The 21,583-nt window shown below is 34.1% G+C and overlaps 4 protein-coding genes across 4 annotated transcripts; 2 read left to right on the top strand and 2 right to left on the bottom strand.

Annotated features, from left to right (window-relative positions):
* Positions 1–3,848: 3,848 nt before the first annotated feature.
* On the top strand, positions 3,849–5,273 carry LOC127795383 (glucan endo-1,3-beta-D-glucosidase-like). Its single transcript, XM_052327028.1, has 4 exons — positions 3,849–4,045; positions 4,256–4,296; positions 4,417–4,651; positions 5,035–5,273. The coding sequence occupies exons 1-4, from the start codon at positions 3,991–3,993 to the stop codon at positions 5,067–5,069; spliced, it is 366 nt and encodes a 121-aa protein (XP_052182988.1). The 5' UTR covers positions 3,849–3,990; the 3' UTR covers positions 5,070–5,273.
* Positions 5,274–5,650: 377 nt separating this feature from the next.
* On the bottom strand, positions 5,651–9,403 carry LOC127795382 (transcription factor bHLH144). The gene is made up of 4 exons (XM_052327027.1): positions 9,234–9,403; positions 8,735–8,876; positions 8,098–8,278; positions 5,651–7,011 (listed from the first exon to the last, which is right to left on the bottom strand). Exon 4 carries the CDS (start codon positions 6,682–6,684, stop codon positions 5,959–5,961), a length of 726 nt encoding a protein of 241 aa, XP_052182987.1. The 5' UTR covers positions 6,685–7,011; positions 8,098–8,278; positions 8,735–8,876; positions 9,234–9,403; the 3' UTR covers positions 5,651–5,958.
* A 2,523-nt stretch (positions 9,404–11,926) lies between these two features.
* Positions 11,927–12,750, top strand: LOC127795628 (agamous-like MADS-box protein AGL62). The gene has a single exon (XM_052327423.1). It carries the CDS (start codon positions 11,987–11,989, stop codon positions 12,575–12,577), a length of 591 nt encoding a protein of 196 aa, XP_052183383.1. The 5' UTR covers positions 11,927–11,986; the 3' UTR covers positions 12,578–12,750.
* A 2,854-nt stretch (positions 12,751–15,604) lies between these two features.
* Positions 15,605–21,169, bottom strand: LOC127795528 (cytochrome b561 domain-containing protein At4g18260-like). The gene is made up of 4 exons (XM_052327277.1): positions 20,620–21,169; positions 20,105–20,251; positions 16,609–16,757; positions 15,605–16,400 (listed from the first exon to the last, which is right to left on the bottom strand). The coding sequence occupies exons 1-4, from the start codon at positions 20,908–20,910 to the stop codon at positions 16,010–16,012; spliced, it is 978 nt and encodes a 325-aa protein (XP_052183237.1). The 5' UTR covers positions 20,911–21,169; the 3' UTR covers positions 15,605–16,009.
* Between the last annotated feature and the right edge of the window lie 414 nt (positions 21,170–21,583).

The following is a 21,583-nucleotide window of genomic DNA, read 5'->3' as shown; positions in this document are numbered from 1 at the left end:
TTTTTAACTCATATCTTTAACCCTCGTTTCATCACATCATCCAATTTGGTCATCTTGAACTTAACCCACTTGGTTTTAACTAGTCATTAGGTTGGTCATATTGAGTAGTATCCATTGAACTCTAGACTTGATTTTTTAGCCACATCGATCGTCTTGAGTAAGATCAACTCAGTTTAAACTCAACCATTCACCACCTATCTTGGGTGATATTTCACAATTTTAAGAACTCGATCTTATCTTCAAACTAATCACCTTATGCAATATCTATCTAGTTTGTACTTGATCATTGGGCCGTTTTAGGGGATACTCACACAATTTGAACTTTGTCATTTACAAACTTTGACCACTTTGAATAAAATTGACACTGATTTAAACTCAACTTGTATTCACCCTTATCGATCACCTTGGACTACATTTAACCAATCAACTTGTTATGCGTTTTAACCAATATTGAGCTTGAATAACTTTTAATTTGCTAAGTTATTTCTTAAGAAATTAGATCTTATGGGTTTATCTTAATCCCATTTACGAAGCCTTCTACTGGTATAGGTTTCATTTGATCTAGGTTAATCAAAGTTTGCTCTCAAAGTTAGCTCATTAACTTATCAAAATTGACCTATTTTATAATTTTTAAAAATTACACTTAAGTTTTATTTCTGTATAAATTCTCATTAAGTTCTCCTCAAGCCCACTGATACTTGATAATTAACCAAAATTATCGCTAAGCTCAATTTCAATTTTTTAATTAATATCCAAAAATCCCTAAATATTTTGAATATTACATCCAATAACTGTTAAGGAGATTTCATCCTTAAAATTTACTTTGGTTTAACTCTTCCAAATTTTTATAAAAATCCAAGGTATTACATATAGCAGGCAAGGTAGTCCAATACACAGTAGAAAAGATATGACTTGTCAAATAAGATTGAAAGTTGCTTTTTAAGTTACCCAAAAATATTATATAGACCATTAGACTAGAGATCTAGAAGTCTAAGATTGGGCACAAGATATATATATATATATATATATATATGAGAGTTTAGCCTCTCCAGTCAATGAAGAGAAACAAACAAGAGAGTTACTCAGTCCAAAATACATTGGAACCTATAAGATTCTAAAGAGGGTAGTACCTATAATATATTATTTCGACCAATCTATTACTTTGTCCAACATTCATAATCTGTTTCATGTATCTTAACTACAAAAATACATACTTGATTCAAGCCTCAACATTCATATTTGATTCAAGCCTCACAGTACAAGAAGGGACAGTCGAGTTACAATAGAACTTGGCATATCCAAATTGGTTAGTGAAGATTGTCAATCAAAAAATAGGTGTTTTGAGGTGTAAGTAATATTTTCAATAAAGTTCCAATGGAGAAATCATTCTGAAGAGGAAGCCTCTTTGGTGCCAAAGCTTGAAATAAAGCAAAAGCACCCTCATTTATTTGATGTAAACATGAATAGCTCCATGTAAATGTTGATTATAGGAATTGGAAATGAACAATAAAAATTATAACTTGACAAATGAATAATTGGAAATAACATTGGGAATGCCTGTCAGGTCTAAATGATGACTAATTAAGTTAGATATGAAAGTTAACTTTGTAAGGGTTTTAGGTGAGCTCGAGGACCCATGTGAGCATAAAGTTACAAATAAGTTAAAAAGTGGGCAATCGACTTGGTTACTAATAATAATAATAAAAAAAAAAAAATGAGAATCAATCTTAATGAAATGTCAATATAAAAATAATGAATTAGAGAGATGATCATAATATTCAAAATTAGTAGGGTCACAAATAGCCAACCCGTTTATGAGTGATTCGGTGTTTGACTCGATAAAAGTTCGTTCATTAAGATAAATAAATTGAGTTTAAGACTAATTTTAAAATTTAATTTGTAAACTAACTAAACTTGAGTTCAGTAAAACTTTGTTTATTAAAGCTCGTGAATACTAATATATTAGATTAAAGGTTCGTAAATATGGTCAATTAGAAGTTTGTGAATAGTTTATGAATAAATTTATTTATAAATACATTAATATATTTATTTATAATTTTATAAATATATTATTTAATATAAAGTTATCAAAATTTAAATTATTATATAATACAATTAAATTGAATATATTTAAAACTATTATATATATTAATTTAATTATTTAACATAATATGATAGATATAATAAAGTCAAATAACAAATTAGCTTTAAGCAAAATAGTAGGTTTTGGCGATTTCGAGCTCAAGCTCGAGTTTGAGCCAAGTTTTAAGACTCGAGTCAAGCTCAAGTTTGAACTCAAGCCTAAAAACTGGCTCGGGGGCCGAGTCTAAACTCAACCAACCTCGATTCAATTGCAACCCTAAAAATTATAGGTCACATGAGATTGGTAGTTATTTAAATTAAAAGGCTTGTTTTGGAAACTTAATAAGAAATTAAATCAATTTCTTACATATATATTTTTTTGTATAAAAACACAAAAAAAGAAAATGACATTACGTCTTTATATTTGTCCATATTTCACTCTCATCAGTATCACATTATTTTTAAAATATTACAAGAACATCTTTTATAATTATTTTAGTTTTTGGGGAGTGTTTTTTAATTATCTTAGTTAATCAACCATGAACAAGGGCGTGCCTCCCTCATGCACATCTTACTCCTCGGTAAATGAAAAGGGGCAAGGCCGAAAACATACTCTTGCCTCTCAGTTTTAACATCTATTTTTTAATTTTTAATTTTTTGTGATTCTAAATATATTTTTAAATTTATAAAATTACTATATTTAAACAGTTGTTAACCTACTCATGCATGTCTACAACACTTATATTCTTTGAGCACTTGAGAGACAAATATTGACTGGCGAATATTTTATTCTCTAAACCATTTCGAAGATTGAGAATCAATGATAGACTTCCAAAAAATCGAAGAAATCGATGGCATCGATGGCTTCGACACTGGCACCAACGTTGCCATCAACCTCCTCTCTAAGCTTCACCTTAACAACTTCTCCTCCATCGCCACCACAAACACCATAGTTCTCTCTGTCGAACAATGCAACACTTGCAGTGAAGCCATAAAAAGACCAACACCATCATCTTCCTCTCCCCTTGACTACTCCAAAGAAAATCACTCTCTATCTTTCCTCAAGCTACCATCTCCATGGCTTCACCATGATTTCTTTTCCACTTGATTGTCTAATAGTTTGGGAGTTCACCCGGTCTTTGCCACTGACTCTGCGATGCTTTGCCTCTAGCCCCATCAACTCCCCCAATTTTGGATGAGACCCATTCCATTTCTTTCCTTTTTTCTTTGCTATTGTTTTTTGTTCATCGCCTTGAAGTGATTTGAAGCAGAAAATATCCATCAACTTATTTCAATTGGCTTTTCTTTCTCATCAATCAATTTTTGGCTCTCGAGCACTCAAAGAACATATGTGTTGCAAACGCACATGAGTCGGTTAAAAAGTGTTTAGACGTAGTCAAATCAATTTTTGGCTCTCGAGCACTCAAAGAACATGCGTGTTGCAAACGCACGTGAGTCAATTAAAAGGTGTTTAAATATAGTGATTTTGCAAGTTTATGGACACATTTACAACTACAAAAATTTTAAAGTTCTATGAGAAAAAAATGTAAAAGTTGAGGAGCAAAAATGTGCTTTTGCCACAATAATATCAAAAATTCTCATTGATACCAAAATTCTTTTACAAAAAGGGAATCAAATTCAAAATCATGGCTTTTAAGTCGACAGATTGTTGACATGAATGTGCTCAATGCTGCTTCAAGGATGATGCTTGGACAAGTTTTTTCTCTATTTCTCTCAATTGCTTTTTCTCTTTTCTGAATTGTTTTGTCTGCATCTGGATTCTCTCATTTCACCCTATAAATAGAACCCAATTTGCTTTCTACGTACACGCACACACATATATACAGCCTAAGGGGCATCCATTGGATCTCCAAAACAATTTTCTCCGTTGCCTCACAGCTCATATCCATGGCTAACTCTTCTACACTTCTCTTCCTCTTCATCTTCTTCCTCTTCATCTCAGGTAATTAGCCATTTAATTAATTTCTCACTTAATTTCAGATTTATGATATATGAACTGTGGTGTTATTTCATCCGGCTTGATCTTTCTCTTGTTAATTTTATCTGAATCCTACGTTCTCTATTCATCTTTCTACTTCACCCAAATTGGGTTGTTTTGTATTTCCAGTTTCTGAACATTGATTCATTAACTTCCCATGACTCTGCTGTTCAGGTGGAAGTATCAAGCTTGCTTACGGACAGGCACCTGGACAGGTAAATCTCAATCCTTGCAATTTCGTGTTGTTTTAAAGAGTATTTTCCTTCCGGAATAAATGACGTTTAATCATGTTATTTGGTTCAAAAATTTTGGGCAAAATACATGCTTCAATTCAGGGAGCTTGGTGTGTGGCAAAGCCATCAACTTCAATTGAGAAGCTCGTGGCGAACATAAACTATGCGTGCAGCGTAGTGAACTGCAGCCTGATCCGAGACGGAGGGCCATGTTTCTTGCCTCCGTTGCCCATGAACCATGCCTCCTTTGTCATGAACCTTTACTATCAGGAAGCTGGAAGACACTTCTGGAACTGTGACTTCAACAGTTCTGGCGTCATTACCGTCACCGATCCCAGTAAGCCACTGCTTCATTCTATAGATCACCAAAATTGTTTTTTTCCTGTGGATTGCAAATGGCCACCCGCCAATAAGCCTTAAGGCGGCGAGTTTGGACAAAAACTTTGCTAAAAAGACAGCTAGGGAGATAAAAAGCAAGCATATTTTCTATCTGAAATGGGTCGGGTTGGAATATGGGTACATCTCTAACCCGACCTTGTCCTGACCGGCACATAATTTTCAATATTTTTAATATAAAACAATTTATAAATGTTAATTAATTTTCTTTAAGTTAGATTTAGTAGGCAGTTTAAGGTAATACCCAATTGCTAATTCTAATTGACATCATGATTGGTTTCCCTTTCGCGATCATTGAACTCTCTCTGCCTTTTGATTTTGCAGGCTATGGCAATTGCAAGTTCCCATTCAACGGCTAGACTATTGGAACAATTTTGGAGAAATTTCTGGACTCTTATCTATGCAAATCTATGACAAATCATAATAATAAGAATAAGAATCATGTTGTCATGTTGTTGTTTCGTTTCATAATAAGAAGAAAAAAAGTGAACCAACACAAATAGCCCAACCACTCACCACTCAAGAAATGTATGGCAAATAAAAGCAGACTATTGGGACCATTTACCAGTGTTGGGAACTAGGAGGAGCATCGCAAATGCCAAATGCAATGGTCATTTGCTTGCCAAGCAATTACATGCTTGCTAAAGTGATGCGCCACTAACCCACAGGACACTGTCAACAAAGGAGGGGAGGGGCATAAAGAGCATGTCCTAATATGCGATGGATGAGACTTGTGATAGCATGCAAGGAAAAAACTAGAAAAAGTGAAACCAAGGCAGGCATAATCCAACAGAGACCAATCAAATATTCCAACTAAACACTACGCATGGCTCGGTGACAACCAACATCTCATATCAAGCATGAGAATGAGAATGAGACTTGTGGACACCCTCCACCGAATAAAGAAAAGAAAAAAACAACTAATTAAGAATCTATCACGGAATGAAAACTACATATTGTTGAGAAAGCATTGGAGTTGAGTTATTACACGAAAAGTTATATATAACATTCAACACAGCTCAAGTCCTACATGAAGCAAGATAAACCATACTGCTAGAAATTTATTGTTTCCTCCACAAGTCTGGACAATATTTCTGGCAAGATCACATGTGCACATACATGCATGCAGCAGAACGCTGCATCATCAATCACCCTTCGTATAGCCACCTGCTCATAGAGAGACAAAAAGAGAGGAGTAGTAATAGAGCAAAAACAAGGAGTTGCAATCACAGTTACCGGATCAAAGGTTCAACCTTTTCTTTGTTTCTCCAGGTTATCTACTCCAACCTTCTGCACTTCTACATTCAGGGACTTGAGGTACTTGACAGCTTCGTCAAGAACCGCAACAGTACTCATCTTGTTGCCCCCAGGCACGATTCCTCTAAGTGCCTTCACCATTTCTCGCATTTTCTTCCGCTTCCTTTCACTGTTACAACTGCTGCCACTGCCAGACAAATTCTGTAAATGAGGCGGCCTTCTGCTCTTTCTGGGTTTCGAGCCATAATTAGAGCAAGAATCGGAGGAGTCACTTTCATAATTTCCAAGTGTATGAGCTGTGCTGACCTCCTCTTCATCATATTCTTCCTCTTCCAAGCTTAGCAGTGCATCAATGTCATCGGAATCTTCTTCCAAGGATGAAGGAAGTTCTTCAATATTTTTATCTTTCTCGACATTGTCATTGAAATATGATGAACACATATTTATACCAGGATAACAGAGTCTGGGCGCAACTGCTGGGTGGAACATAATTTGGCTCCTGTTCTCAGTCTGGTTGAAAATAATGAAGTTCTTAGGGCAGACCTCTGAGGGTTGAAATTCAAGTCCATGAAAGGGCTTTGAGTGGCTTACACCTGTAGGTAAAACTGCCCCACCGAAGCCAGATGTGTTCAGAGCATTATGCATGCAGCTACCACCCACTTGATCAGAAATGGGGAACAGTGAATTTTGAGGGAAAAGTTGTTGGTCGCTCTGCATGAGTGCTGCTTTTAATAAACAAGTTCACTAACAGGAATATCAGTGGCTTTTGAGGGGGGGACAAGAAAGTACAATAGGGGAATTTTCAATTATCTATCCTATGAATGTTCCCAAGATGACAAATAGACTAAATCACAGGCCTAACAAGGATCTAGCACAGAAAGAGTTGCCAATTCCAAATTAACCACTATCGGAATCAACGATTCATAGCTGCTATACTGCCATCTAATGTGCGAGAATAATCAGAGGTAATCAATCCCAAGACCCAAGGCTTTTACTACACTAAGACTACGTAACAGGTTTGAGCAACTGCCGGAAATACTCAGCCTGCCAAGCAAAAGCCAAGCCACAGTATTAATGACACTTTAATTCAAAAGATTGGCAAAACCGATAATATAAATACATATATCTTGAAAAGTTAGGAATATAAAATCATATACCACAATGATAAATAGGAAAATACAAATGGACACAATACAGAGGTTTCTTGACTACAGTACCATATTTTTTCATTCATATAAATATAGCAATAGAGACATCAACACATAAATCTCATACTGCATGTGGTACCCCGGGATATTTCTTTTTTCTAAGGGGAAAAAAATACTTTAATTTCTATTGAGCTAGAATCTTCATTACACAGTGAAGGGTTCTCAATTTCTGAAAATTCTAGACTTATATATTCAAATAGAAATACATGAGAAGCATACAATTTTCCATATAATCATCAAGCCAATTAACTCGGACAAAATTAGAAATCTACCAAAATTAGGCACCAGTCACTGCATAAAGTGGCAAAAGAAGGAAAAAAATTGCGATGATCCAAAAAAAAAGAAAGATATAACAACAAAACATAAGTAAAAGCCATTGATCAAGGCAAACTTATTTGATATAAGCTAGGTGCTGATTTTGCATCCTCCCTTATTCTGCAAAAATAATATCTTCTTTTCTCCCAATACAATTTGGTTCCCCTTATTTTCTAAGTTTCATTCATTTCTAACAAGAGGTCCACAAATTAACAAACTTACTAGTAACTTACAGATATGGTAAAGAAACAATTAGTGAAAACGTGTGAGCATGGGCCAATCAAGCAGCATTTAAAAACTGCATGAAATCTATTAAAAAACAGTAAATACATCATAAAGTAAAGTATGCCCTAAAAAGGAGTGGTTGTTTAAGAAATTTTTTAATGATTCTTAACCAAACGTGTTGCTTTAACATTTCTTTCCCAAAGTTACAGACTACAGAGACAGGATAGACAATTAAAACAGAGACCAAAAAAGCCCCAAAGCTTTAAGCAAGTTCAGGAAAACAGTTTACAGATTTTTGAGATCCAGTGTTAAAATATATAAAGGATTAGCAATGGGATGCATACTTACTAAAAATAGGAGCGGAACAAGAGTAACTTTTTACCTGGCAAACTTGCATCAGTTGGTAATAAGCAATTATCCCGACACTCATTTTAATTTTCCCGACTTCCTTCACTGCTCGATATCTTTTCAGGGTAACTGCCCTATACATTCTCAATCTAAAAGCAGCTGCTAAATTAGAAACAGTCAATCACAGAAAGCCTTCACAAAGCAAAAGAGTTGGCCTGCACCAAACAAGCCCAAAAACCTTATTAGCATTACATTTTACAGTTCATAAATTTAGAGTTTAATCACACACTGCTTGATTGCCCAAAACATCATAAGGCAAGAATGAACACCAAGCAAACCGCAATGCTTAAATGAAATTCCAACACCGAATCTTCCCAATTCAAATTGTCTTATTCACCTAAAATTTAAACCATGGTTCTCACAAAAACCAACAAAAGTAATGCATCACCGATTCAGAATGACCCAAAACTTTTCCATTATAGTAATCCCACCACAAGTCATAACACCAATTTTTGGAATAAGAGATAAATAATCAGCCAAGACAAATGCATAAAATACAATTCCAAGCCAAACCCTTCAGAAGTACAAAATATACTGATGCTTTTCGCTTTTAACATCATAAACACAATTCAAATGACTCAAAGAAACAAGATAAGAGTCAGACATCTTACAGGAACAGATTTAATTACAGTATGACACGAAAGAACACCACCAATCGAACACACTTCCGGCTAAAATTCACACAAGAGGACGTCCACGGCATATTGATCTACTCCTTCAGCTCCAAAATTACTAGAAAATACGAGCCTCAACCTTCAAAAGAGAATATAATAGGAACCCATTAATGGAACAGGCAACATCGTCTAATTAATTCAAAAGATCAAATAAGCAACAGCCGAAACCAAAACTGATAGAAACCCAAATCAAATATTTCATAAGGAAATTTAAGCCATACATACGATTTATACTTATTAAGGACACTGAACAAATAACTCAAATCCAAGATCAAAACAACGCCTTAGAGTGAGAATATAAGACAACCACAAGTCAAGCCCAAGTGCATGAAACCGAAAGAGGAAACATAAGCAAAAAGATTAGCGTATGGGTTCGAATCTGAACGAATTGATGCAGATAATCAGAAAAAATCGGAGGGAGGAAGGCATGGTTTACCATAAATCCGGGTTTGAGAGAAGATGGCAATCGGAGAAGGAGGAGTATAGAGATCTGATGAGTGGGTTTGGGAAATCTTGGGTTATTGGGATGTGGTGGGTGGGTAGAAGCGAAGGGGGTGAGAGAGAGAGAGAGAGAGTCAAAGGCAGAGACTTTGGACCGTCGGATGGAAGGGAACCGTGTAGTGCGGAAGGAAGTGTGAACGTTAGATCATTCACGCGTGACAGAGAGTGGGCCTCACGAGGTTTGACAAAAAGCGAATGCTGTCTCATCAAGCTCCCTCTTTGGCATTCCTGCTCTCTGTCATTACATATATATATTATATATATAATATTTTTCCTGTAAATAGTGTAAAAATAATATTCTTGATAGCTTTTTTGCATTTATTTATTTATAAATTGCCTAGAATCATTTAAACTTATTTGGAAGCAAATTCATAAAGCGAACATGTAAATGAATATAAACAAACACAAATATAATAATTTAAAGTTTATTAGATATTTTATCATGTTCTTCTAGTTCAGATATAATAATAATGATGCTAAGCGATAGAAGAACATGAAATTGCTTCCTTATGCCCTCCTATTATGTTTTATTACTCTATTTTTGTTTGTGAGCTAAACTGCACTAATCACGTGTGTGGGGACCATAAAACCTTCTGACTTCCATCACAAGTTTTGATGGTTATGGTACAACTTCTAATCAATAATTATCACATATACAATAATAATAATCATTAAAAAAATCCTCTCCAATATATTGATCCAAAAGGTGAAATCGTTCACGTCGAACGTCAGGACGTGAGGAGGTTAATCATGGTGACCCAATCGGACGCTGTGATTAGACCCAGACTCACCGCGCACAAGGAGCCCCCCTCACTTTAAAGAGAGATACCTCAAACTGCTGCTTGCGAGACTCGATCCTTAATTTTGATTCAAGATTCATCACGAAAGACACTTTATACCCTTTTTCTTGACCAATTGGACTGCCCATGCGGGCAATCCTCTCCAATATATTACAGCTAGCTATATATGGTTGATGAAACTGTCGTTGCCCATTCATGCATGATGTATGTGCCCATTAAAATGAATAATTTATCTTATTAAAAATTAAGTAATTCTTTTTTATAAAACTTTAAAATGTAATTTAAATATGTCATTATTTTTTTTTTTTGAAACTATAATCAAATTTTCTAAAAAAATTAAATATTCTATCATAATCATTTTACCAATATGACCTTTAATAACTCTCGTCTTAAACTTTTATTTTGAACAATTTTTTTCTTTTCTACAACGACATATAAGTATCATTGATGATCAATTTTAATATTAACTTCAACCATTCTTAATGATGATAGCCACCATTATCTTTTTATCTCGTATATCTATTTCTTGTTTTATCTAATTTATTTATCATTACATTCTTTGTTCGGTTCTTTTTGCCTTTTTTTTTTATTTTTTACAATTTTTTTACAATTACAAACCACCAACATAATGATAACCATTATGAGCCATGCACTTTGACTTTCTTTGTCATTTTACCTATTTATTCTTTTAAGAAAAATAAGAAAGAGAGGTAAGATGTGGGAAATAATTTTACAAACATTTTATAATTTAATTGCCATAAACTAATAGAAAAGGCAAAGTTTGACATGTTTTGTAACTCACCAACGTAAGTGTAATTTTGAAAACTTGAAATACTTTTTAAAATTAACTTAAACCAAAAAAAGAGTGTAATTTGTTAAAATGAGTAAAATAAGATTATATCAAGATAAAATTTAAATATTTTCCAAATCAATATATAGAATGGTCAAAATAAATTTAGAAAACATTTCAAAATTTTTATAAAATTATTTGTTAAATTTTTTGAAATATACTAGAGATATATGCGTTTTTTTTTTATTTATAAAATATAAGATATACTTATCTTGGGATGAGATATTAGTATATTTGAAAAATATGTCAATAAAAAATCACGTGACTTTTTTTTTTCAAAAGTCGTTATATAAATTTAACAAATTCATTGAAAATAATAAAAATCTAAAATACTTTACATATTTTACTTTTTTTGATATATATCTTAATTAAGCAGTATTTGTTAAAATGAGTAAGATAAACCTTTATCGAGATAATTTATCTGTAAAATTCAAGATAACTATCCGAGGGGAAAGAACAAATTTATTTTAAAAATTTAAGATAAAAAGTCATATAACTTATTTTTAAAAAAGTTAATAAATATAATAAAAAATACTTTTGTCGAAAATACTTTTTATATTCCACATTTGTCGGTCTATATTTTGGTTAACAAACGTTACCTTAACAAATACTACCCAAATATATATAGTTTCACTAATCTTCATTTAATGTTTGTCCAAACAATTAAAAAAAAAAAACTAAACCTAAACCACCAATTACAGTTTAAAAATCTTTATTTGGAATCTTTTAAAAGTGTAGATGTTTATATACTTTGGATTTTATTTATTCGACTTTCCATTTATTGGGGAAGCTTCATCAACAAGAAAATAGAAACCTTTTCAGTCTCTTACTTCACTGAGAATGGAAATAAATCCACAAAAATACCGCCAAAAGATTGATTCCTTATTGAATGAAACCCTTGTTAAAGAATCTATAAATCTATAAATTTCAAACCATCATCCTTCATCGTCTTCTTCATGATCATGATCATTACTTAGAAGAATAAAAAAAATAAATAAAAGAAGCCAGTTGTTGCTACTGTGATCGATCGATATATATATGGAGAGGAAGCAGAAGAGAACCAGCATGGGCCGGCGGAAGATTGAAATCAAGAAGATAGAGAAGAGCAGCCAACTTCAGGTCACCTTCTCGAAGCGCCGCTCCGGCCTCTTCAACAAGGCCGGCGAACTCAGCGTCCTGTGCGGCGCACAAGTGGCGGTCATCGTCACGTCCCTCGCCGGCAAGGTCTTCGCCTTCGGCCACCCGTCAGTGGACTCCGTCGCCGATCGGTTTCTCGCTCAAGGAAACCCTAACCCTACCAGCAGTGGTCCAAGGGACGCAGAACTGATCCGCCTGCAGCAGATGAGGAACAAGTACAAGAACGCCGAGAGCATGTTGGAAGCCGAGAAGGAGAGAGAAAGGGCGGCGGCGGCGGCGGCTCCGGGAGAATTAGGGTTTTGGTGGGATGAGCCCGTTGGTCATCTGGAGTTGCACGAGCTTGAACACTATCTGGCTGCACTGGAAGCGCTTAAGACGAACGTGTTGGCTAGGCTTCATGAGGATGAGACGGCAATGGCGGCGACGGTGACGGCTAGTGCTTCTACGTCAAACTTGCTGGACTACGGCGGCGCAATGATCGGTCCTTTCTGAGTCACATAAGATCAATAAGCTGTAGTATACTTTGTTTCAGTTAACCACTGGGTTTTCCTTTTTCCAGAAAATTAAAAATAAAAATTGCCATTGACATAGCTATTAATTAGATACTCTATATCAAACAGCTTGTTCCACACCATATTTACAGATCTTGATAAATGAAATGCACGTTTAATTACTATGAAATTTTATGACATTTTGTTAAAGTCCGTATTTAAACGTAATTTAATTAACCAAACCTCCAAAATTTCTAACAAGCAGTTATATGACTTGTCTTGTATGTTTATGCCTATGTGAAGAATTTGGATTCAATAATATGCAGAGGCTTTTGGGAATTCCTTAATTCCAACTAAATTAAATATTTAACTATAAAGTGTAGTTAAACTTTTATTATTAATTAAAAAAATAGCCTAAGATACCGTAGAAATAACCCATTCTTGGATGCCCTTCCTTCCGAGAGCTCCTATCGCTCAATCCTATGATTTTCGATATAAAAATAAATCTAAATTTAGTTAATAATAATTGTACAAGTAGTGAATTCAAACTTGAAAACTCAGACCATCCACCATTATACGAGACAATGAGAGATGGCCCTTTCTTCATACCTCAACTGGTTTCTGTCCACTATGGGCTGCTTCTGCGGCCCTCGTTGACTGGGCCTCTTGGCCTTGGCGAGTCTATCCATTGGGCTGCCTTTTTTTAATTTTGTTTTTTTACAAAATGAAAAATAAAATTACAGACGTCTAACATTAAATTTATAAAATTTAAAATAATAAATATTATTTGTATTAAATAATTTTAGATAATATTTTATGGGTCTGTTGAAAAATATAGTCAAAAGCGCATGAAATATTATCTCCTTTGATTAAGAGAAAATCATGTAATAGAATGACTGTATGATTTTATTTAAAAAGAAAATTCTCATGGAGAAGTGGAGTAACCCCTGATTTATAAGAAAGGAATAAAATCTAAATACTGATCATTTCTACTAAAACATTGTGAAAAGAAACTACAACCACTCATTATTCAAATAATTTGATTGGTTAGTTAAATATTTTAAAATATAATATATTTATCATCAATCGATTAAATTATTTAGATGTTAAAAATAAGATATAATAAATATATATTATTTAATATTAATGATCAATTACTTGCCAGTATTTATTTACAAAAATTATTGACAAATAACTAATTATTATTATTAAGCCTCACATAACATATATCAACTGCAAGTCAAAATAGTATCTACGTTTTCCAACAAACAAAATATCCTTTCTATGTCTTGCAAAAAGAACAAAAAGAAGAAGGAAATGTTACGCGCACAAACAATTATAAATTTATAATAATTTTTACCCAAATTTATTATAATTATACCCAAAATAAAATAATGCATTACCTAAAAGAATATCTTTTCTGCAACGTTATAGAGCTGCCATCCTGTCTTATCTCCTCTGATTCTCCGTCTTCCCCAACGGCTCTCCATTGTCAGGCACGCAGAAAGACGGCCGTAGAAGAGCCCCCCAAGGTCTTACCCCCCAACTATTATCTCTTTAGTTTTTTGTTATCGACTGTTTAAAGGGTTTCCGATAAAACTTGAGACTAAGCAAGCAATGAACCGGCAAATCTGTTATATTGCCCGAACCCGAAGGAAAGAACTCCCTTCTTTGTTTTGTTTTCATCATTTAAGGGAGTTCCTGAATAAACCCGCTCCTGCGATTTAGGTGTTTTACGGTTCCATGCAAGAAATGCTTTTCTCTGGTTCGCATGCATACGTGTTTTGGATTTTTTATTTATTTATTTATAATTGAACTACGTGTGTCCTTTTACAATAATCATATTTTGCAGATTATTTCCGGGCTGCAGAATTTTTGTAGACATAGTGTTGCTTCTGTTGTTAGTGGTGCAGATAATTAAGGTTGATAATTCATCTCATCAGTTCATCTTTGATCTCTGTAACTCATCTCTCTTCTTAATTATATATATGTGTATGTAAGCTATAAATACAGAACTGGACAGTGTGGTGTGGAAAATATACGAACACTGTTAATCTGGGATGGTCTCTAGTATTCTGTTCAAATGGTCTAAAACTTTGGTCTTTGGCTGTGGATGCACGGCGTATGCTCAGCTGTTAACAAGCTTAATGATTCAGTGGCCATGATTGCAGAGGTCAGAAGCATTGCTGATTCATTAGGCATCTCATCCTTATAGCTAAACTGTATCTAAACATAAAAGCATTGAGGCTGTAATTCATACAAAGTTTATGTTCTGAAGCATCTTCCTATGTTATGAGTCGGAAGTATAGATTTTGTTTTGATGAATTGCTGATTCATTAGGCATCTCATCCTACTGTTTGAAGCTGCTGTTTCAACTTTGTCTTCAGCTTGCTTCATCTCTGAAGGAACCATCAAATGATGGTCTGTCCCACTTAATTAGTGACCGAAACAAAAGAACAAAAAAGCTCATAAACCTATGGTAGGGCTATGTGGGCACTCTTTTAAAATTTGGAGGTCTTTTCTTTCTAAAATTCTTTGTTGTCCAAAATAATCTTTTTCTTTTTTAACTTGTAGAGGAAATACTTAAATGGTATGACCGGATGTGTTTCTTTTTAACTTCGATGGTGACAATTAACACACTAGCCATCTATAACATTTAAAAACCCCAAACTTGTGCGCTCTGTGGAGGTGGTTGGTGGCGGTGGACCGGCGGTGATTCTGTCGAAAGAGAAGAGGAAGAGATGGTAAGAACAGATCTGCAAATCACACCCTCAAATCAGAATTGGAAGAAGGGGAGATCACACCCTCAAATCCGAATTGTGAGAAGGGGAATCACGGTACGGTAAGGAGATGCATTTAATGAGAAGCTGGACTAATTTATACCAGGGGGTTGGAACAAGTTTGTCCCATCTAGATGAGAGAAGTTACTTTTTCTCTTAGTTAATACAGCACAATGACACAAGTGTTTGTCTCAAACATGGTATTACCACTAATTTCTACTGGTATCAAGCGAGCCGTACAAATATAAATACACATTATTCTGTTAGTATCTTTATATAAATATTTAATATCATATCCAACCGAAAAAAGAAGACCTCTATGTATCTATAGTGCAAGACAAAAGAAAAGAAAAGAAAGGCGGGGCATGAAATATGAATACAAGGCAGCGTTATACATAAGTGGGAAAAAAAGGCAAATATATATTACTTTGTTGGTACATTTTCCTTCTACCTCTTACGGTTTGGGTCATTTTCACATACATTTATATAATTTATTTTTAGTATTTCAGGTCTCGATAATTTATTTCTTAAAACATATTTTTAACTTAATAGACAAGTTGTCTTGAAAAAAAAAAAAATCAAACTATAGAGACCCAATATACTAAAAATAAATCACAAAAGACTTATGCAAAAAGGACCAAAACCCGAAAGAGTTACCTTTCATTTATGTCGAGTTGAAATAGTTTCTTGAGAGCAATGCTTCTGGCAAAGTAATTGGCAAGGGAGTTGGTTTTAATCATAGCTGCTTCAGTAGTCACCAAGTCCTCGTGGTTGGAGGTTTGAGTATGGGTGGGAATCATTGGCCGCTGATTGCTCGAGACAACTCCTTGCTTTTGCATATATTCCCATTTGTCTTGGAAGAGGTATAAGAAGGCGATGCAGAAGATTTGTGCAGTGAACAGGATGCTCCAAAGTCTGGTGCTTCTTGATGTTCTCTTGTGGTAGGCTTCTAAGCCTGTGTAAACGTTCAAAGCCCCCACCACACAAGTTGTTGTTCCCAATCCCCAGTGCACAAAGTACCATACACTTCTAACCTTGCCCCCTCTGCAAATTCTTAAAATCCAAATTATCTTGATTAAGAAAGGGTGAAGGGTCTAACGAGGCTGTTACAAAAGTTTATGGAGATTCTTTGATAAATATTGAGAAATGAAGGTGATGTAATCAAATATTGACGGTACTATGTATGAACTCTTTGATGCACCCAGCTAAACAGTTTAGCTAAGGAAGAACGGGGAATGGATTTTGTTGGTACCTCTTTGGCCTGCAAAATCCAAGAAAGGCCTGCACACAAATGGCTGCATAAAGAGCTAAGCCTATTCTTTGATGCTGGTTGTTAAAGGAATTCTCAAAGCTCCTTAGGGATAGCACTGCTCCAGCTGTTGCAAGAAGCACTGCCACAGTCTGATCATTAATCCATCAAAAAGAACATTGATAATTCAGTACATATATATATATATAATAAACCTAAGAATATTAGCATGCATAGTCGTAGGATAATGATAATTTTATCTTCGTATTAGTAATGAGAAATGAGTGTTAGTAATGACAATTTTGCTAAATCAAAACATTCATTTCTCTTAGTCAAATTGGTCAAGGCATCATTATTCACAGTCATATGGCTAGTATATAGATCATGTAAATTGTCTCACCATACTTGATAAAACATATAAAAGTGCTTGGACTTCATGATCCAATTATTTAGAATACAAATTATAAATTAAACCCAACAAAAAAATACCAATTATAATCTTAAACTAATGACAAATGATAGATTAGGTTGTGTGTGTGTGTAAATAATCTTACAATGTCTTTTAACATTAAAGATCCTAAAATATAAAAATATTGGCATACATACTATAGGTACCCTTCTTATAAATTATAACTCTTATGAAAGAATAAACCACAACCTCAGCCCTGCTCTTTGGTATATTGGTTTGTTATTTTTGGGCCCTGCTTTGCCATTTGTGGCTAGTTAGTTATAGTGTAGAATGTGGTAGTTTATGTACTTTTGTAGTTTGTTGTGTTCTATTACTATTAGTTATAGTTTATTTTTATTTATGTTGCAAGTATTTTGATGATTACTCTGGCTGTGGTAAGTTTGAGATCAAGTTACGTGTCAACTGCAACACTATCGGGTTATCTCCTCAACCTTCTTCAAGAGGCATAAGTTAATTTATTTAACCCCTTTATTATACAATGACTTGGTGCTCGCTCTTGTCACTTCCAAATCTCCCAAGTTATGTCTGCTCTTTTTCTTTGCTCTGTAAATCTTTGCTCCTTTGATATTGGTGCTTAATTTTGTTTTAGATTTGATTTCTGTGTACGTCTATCCAACTTAGTTTTTTTTTTTACATTTCAATTTTAAGATTTTAATTAAAAAAATCACATCTCTATGTGTTAGAATTTTCAGCAAAAAATTTTAATTAGTCTTGAAGATTAGGTTTCCTAATAACTTCTTTTCCTATTCCTAATTTATTTCTATTTAATCTGTGGTTCTATTTCCTAGTTAGTTTCCACTACTTGTGAGATAAGGAAACCTTAGTCTTGGTGTACAAAAAATAATCTATAAATAAGATTATTGTCTTGCTATTCAAGGCGTGTAAATTACTTGTGAGAGACTAGGGAAATGTAAGAATTGGATGTAATTGAAATTTGGCTTTAGAGAGAGAATATTAAATTCTGTAGTTGTAAACTTTACTAAATAGTGATATCTTTTCTTTTGTTGTTTTAATGGCTGTGATTTTTTCCTTTTAGGGTTTTTCATGTAAAAATCTCTTGTATTTGAGTGTATCTAGATCTTTTATTTTTCATCTTATTTTCCAACAAGTGGTATTAGAGCTTTCATTATCAGTCGCCTAATACACAAAATGTATGTCAAGCATGATGAAGTTTGATTTTGAAAAGTTCGATGGGAAGATCAATTTTGGTTTGTGACAAATACAAGTTAAGGATATCTTGATCCAATATGGGTTACACAAAGTGTTGAAGAACAAACCAACTCCTGAAGACTCTAAAAAATCTGGTAAAATGATATGCTAGAAGTGCAAACAATCTAGTCACATGAAAAATGATTGTCGCGCTAATAAAGCAAGTATGACAAAAGGCTCTAAAGATTGTGACACTAGAAGTTCATCTCTTAATTTTATGGGAGATGAAGATGTCATTTTAAGATATGGATACATCTTCATGGCATGCCACTAGAGTTGCCGTGAAAGATAATGTGATACTTTTAGCGGATCCATGAGTTTGTACACAAACATTGGCTTGGAGGTCATGCAAGGTGTGTGGTGGAAAGGAATGTCAATGGCTGAAGAGCTCCCAAAGAAGCCAAGCATGGGTGTTGCACCATAGTATTTTAGCAAGATACTTTTTGACATTGTGCCTTAAAAATCTTAGGGCAGTATGTGCCTAAGTGGTTGTACCTTTTATGGTGGGGTACGGTAATCTTAGTGATAAAGCTCATGGTGATTATCGATAATAGATACTCATGATTGTCATCAGAAAATGGATGAATGTTTTTAGGAATTCTCATTTAGGTGGTGGTTTGTTGGGATTTTTAGTAAAAAATCCTAATTAGTTTGAAGATTAGATTTCCTAATCAGTTATTTCTAATTGATTTTATGTTTAGTTTATGATTCTATTTCCTAGTGAGTTTACACTACTTGTTAGGCAAGAAAATCTTAGCCTTAATGAACAAGGAAAACAATCTATAAATAGGATTTTTGACTTGTTATTCAATGTATGCAAATTACTTGTGAGAGACCAGTGAGAACTAGGAATTGGATATAATTGGGATTTAGGTTTTGATAAAGAATATTGAATTTTGTAGTTGTAAACTTTATTATAGTGATATTTTTTCTTCTGTTGTCCTAACAATTGTGATTTTTTTCTTTTACAGTTTTTCACATAAAAATCTCTTGTATTTGAATGTGATTAAATCTTTTATTTTTCATCTTATTTTTTAACAATATGAATTTCCAAATTATTGAAATCATTACATCATTAGCGTAAGTTATAAGTAGAATGATAGTTTTTTAACTTTCCTTGATAAAAATGAGAGGTGAGTTATTACCTGGCAAATTCATCATCTTAACTCTATGACACTGTATTAAATGGGTCTTTGCATTCACCTTGTATTAACAAGTCAAACACGAACTCATTTATAAGAGTAACAATGATTTGGTCTCTTGAGCACAATATTGAAAAATACCCCCAACCACTACACTACCATCATGGTGGCGCGCTAAGCATGATAGTTTACTTAATCACTTGTTACATATACATTATACACATACATATATGATATAGATATATAGTCTGTCCTTTCCTTGTCTCCAAAGTGTTCATGATAAAAATGGTTGGATGGTATTCACTACACTGCAATCAAACCATGGGCTGCATTGGAAAGTATTAATTTTGTGTCCATAAACTTTTTCATATAGTTCCCTTCATTAGCCATCATTAAAGTTAAAGCTAAAGTGTGCTATGAGTATGGTCATGTACCAGAACACAATAAAAAAAGTTTTGACACTCTAGATGAGTAATGTTTGATCCCATGAATGGTTATTTCCGAACATGCCACTTCATAGTAGAAGAGAAATCATTTTCTAAAGAAACGAGATGCCATTTTCTTTGAAATTATATATAAATGGCTGTGATTATTTTTCTTAATTTACTTCTTGTACTGAAAAATGGGTTTATTCATACAGTTCCATCCATTTGGCAATAATGAGAGAAAAAGGCCAAACCTGCAAAGCAGCATGAAAATAGAAGAGTAGTTTGAACCATCTCCCGCATTCCAATCTGTTGGACAATCTAATTGCAAGTATCCCAAGAGGCATTAGAAAGCCCATTGAAGCCCACAAGAGAAGTCCATGAACTGTGATATCAGATATCTGTACAATGTTCACTGACTCAAAATTAGTTCACTTCACTCCATCAACTAACCCTAATTAAGGGAATTTTCTGGGGGTACTCCTAGGGTGCGGTACAATTCGAAGACATGTAATAGAAGGCGAAAGGTATGCGGTACAATGTGAAGGAAGTATGGGTGAAATGCAAGAGGGGGTGCGATGCAAATAATACGAGAAGAGAATGTATCGGTGCCCTTGGGTACCCTAGAATTCGACCCTCGTTGAATTAACTGCACAGCTTGCTTAATTAAAGTTACTGAACTGCTAGAGAGAGAGAAAGAGAGAGAGAGATTCTTGAATGTTCATGGCTGTTGTCTATGGAAGAATGGATGAAGAAACTAATCACTGACCTTGTGGCTGCTGTGCTTGATGTTATTGCCATTGCTGGCTTTGTTGAAGTGTTCAGGTGATGAGCAGCCCACAGACATTGGTAGAACAAGAAGAATGAGATTTGCAGAACTGATGCATACCAGCAGTTTGATAACTTGCATTCTCAAGAGCTCCCGGCAATGCGAGTATATGTCAAATCTCTCTCTTCCTTTCTCAAGATCAACGCAGACTGTATTCAGTTCCAAGAATTTTCTTTTCTCCAGCAAACAAGCAAAATAAGGGATGAATTGTGTCACTAGATATATATTCATATTATATATATTTATGTCACACTGTAAAGGTTGTGGTTAGTTCTATAAAGCAAGGATATCCCAAATGATATTTGATCATGGGGAATAAGAAATTTAGATCAAGACACAGGAAAAGGAGGATAATGATTTCAACTATGTGGGGATCAAGTGCCATGCTTTTGGGTTAATTTCATGGAAATGGGAGGAAAAAATTATTTATACTGGAAGAGACGAGAGGAAGATGAAGTTGAAAGAAAGCATGGTAAGAAAGAAAAGTATGTCTTTTTATGTATGAATGAATGAATGAATGAATGCAATTCTTTCTGACCTTTTATACAGTTAAAGCCCATAATAACTACTAGCTTGGGTAGCAACCAAATTAATCTTTGATGGCAGAGCGAAGAAACAACAATGATGATCACATCTTTGATGATATATTTTGTTTTAAAATAATTTTAAAAAAAAGGCTAATTATCATGATCACTTCTTTTGACTTTTGCTTCAGACATGAGATTGCATGAATTATCACACTTTGTTTCTCTAAATGCGCTGGTTGATAACTATAATGGATATTAATTTGTGCATGACATTAATTCTTCACTTACGATTTGAGGGGAGAAGAAGGTACATTACTTGCTAAAATAGTGTGTGCATACCTTTATTTATGTGAAAATTTAGTTTGGACACTTAACCA

The sequence above is a fragment of the Diospyros lotus genome, chromosome 2, assembly GCF_014633365.1.
Source record: "Diospyros lotus cultivar Yz01 chromosome 2, ASM1463336v1, whole genome shotgun sequence".
Classification (NCBI taxonomy): domain Eukaryota; kingdom Viridiplantae; phylum Streptophyta; class Magnoliopsida; order Ericales; family Ebenaceae; genus Diospyros; species Diospyros lotus.
Note: the sequence above shows the minus strand (reverse complement) of the source record. Positions and strands in the feature narration are given on the sequence as shown.

Bases quoted from the DNA above. Each gene is read 5' to 3' on its own strand.
- LOC127795383 (XM_052327028.1), top strand. From the start codon at position 3,991: ATGGCTAACTCTTCTACACTTCTCTTCCTCTTCATCTTCTTCCTCTTC. The intron at 4,297-4,416 runs GTAAATCTCAAT...GCTTCAATTCAG, and splicing joins ACGGACAGGCACCTGGACAG to GGAGCTTGGTGTGTGGCAAA. The intron at 4,652-5,034 runs GTAAGCCACTGC...TTGATTTTGCAG, and splicing joins CATTACCGTCACCGATCCCA to GCTATGGCAATTGCAAGTTC.
- LOC127795382 (XM_052327027.1), bottom strand. From the start codon at position 6,684: ATGCAGAGCGACCAACAACTTTTCCCTCAAAATTCACTGTTCCCCATT.
- LOC127795628 (XM_052327423.1), top strand. From the start codon at position 11,987: ATGGAGAGGAAGCAGAAGAGAACCAGCATGGGCCGGCGGAAGATTGAA.
- LOC127795528 (XM_052327277.1), bottom strand. From the start codon at position 20,910: ATGAATATATATCTAGTGACACAATTCATCCCTTATTTTGCTTGTTTG. The intron at 16,758-20,104 runs GTTTGGCCTTTT...ATTAATGATCAG, and splicing joins ATTTTCATGCTGCTTTGCAG to ACTGTGGCAGTGCTTCTTGC. The intron at 16,401-16,608 runs GTACCAACAAAA...AAGAATTTGCAG, and splicing joins GGATTTTGCAGGCCAAAGAG to AGGGGGCAAGGTTAGAAGTG.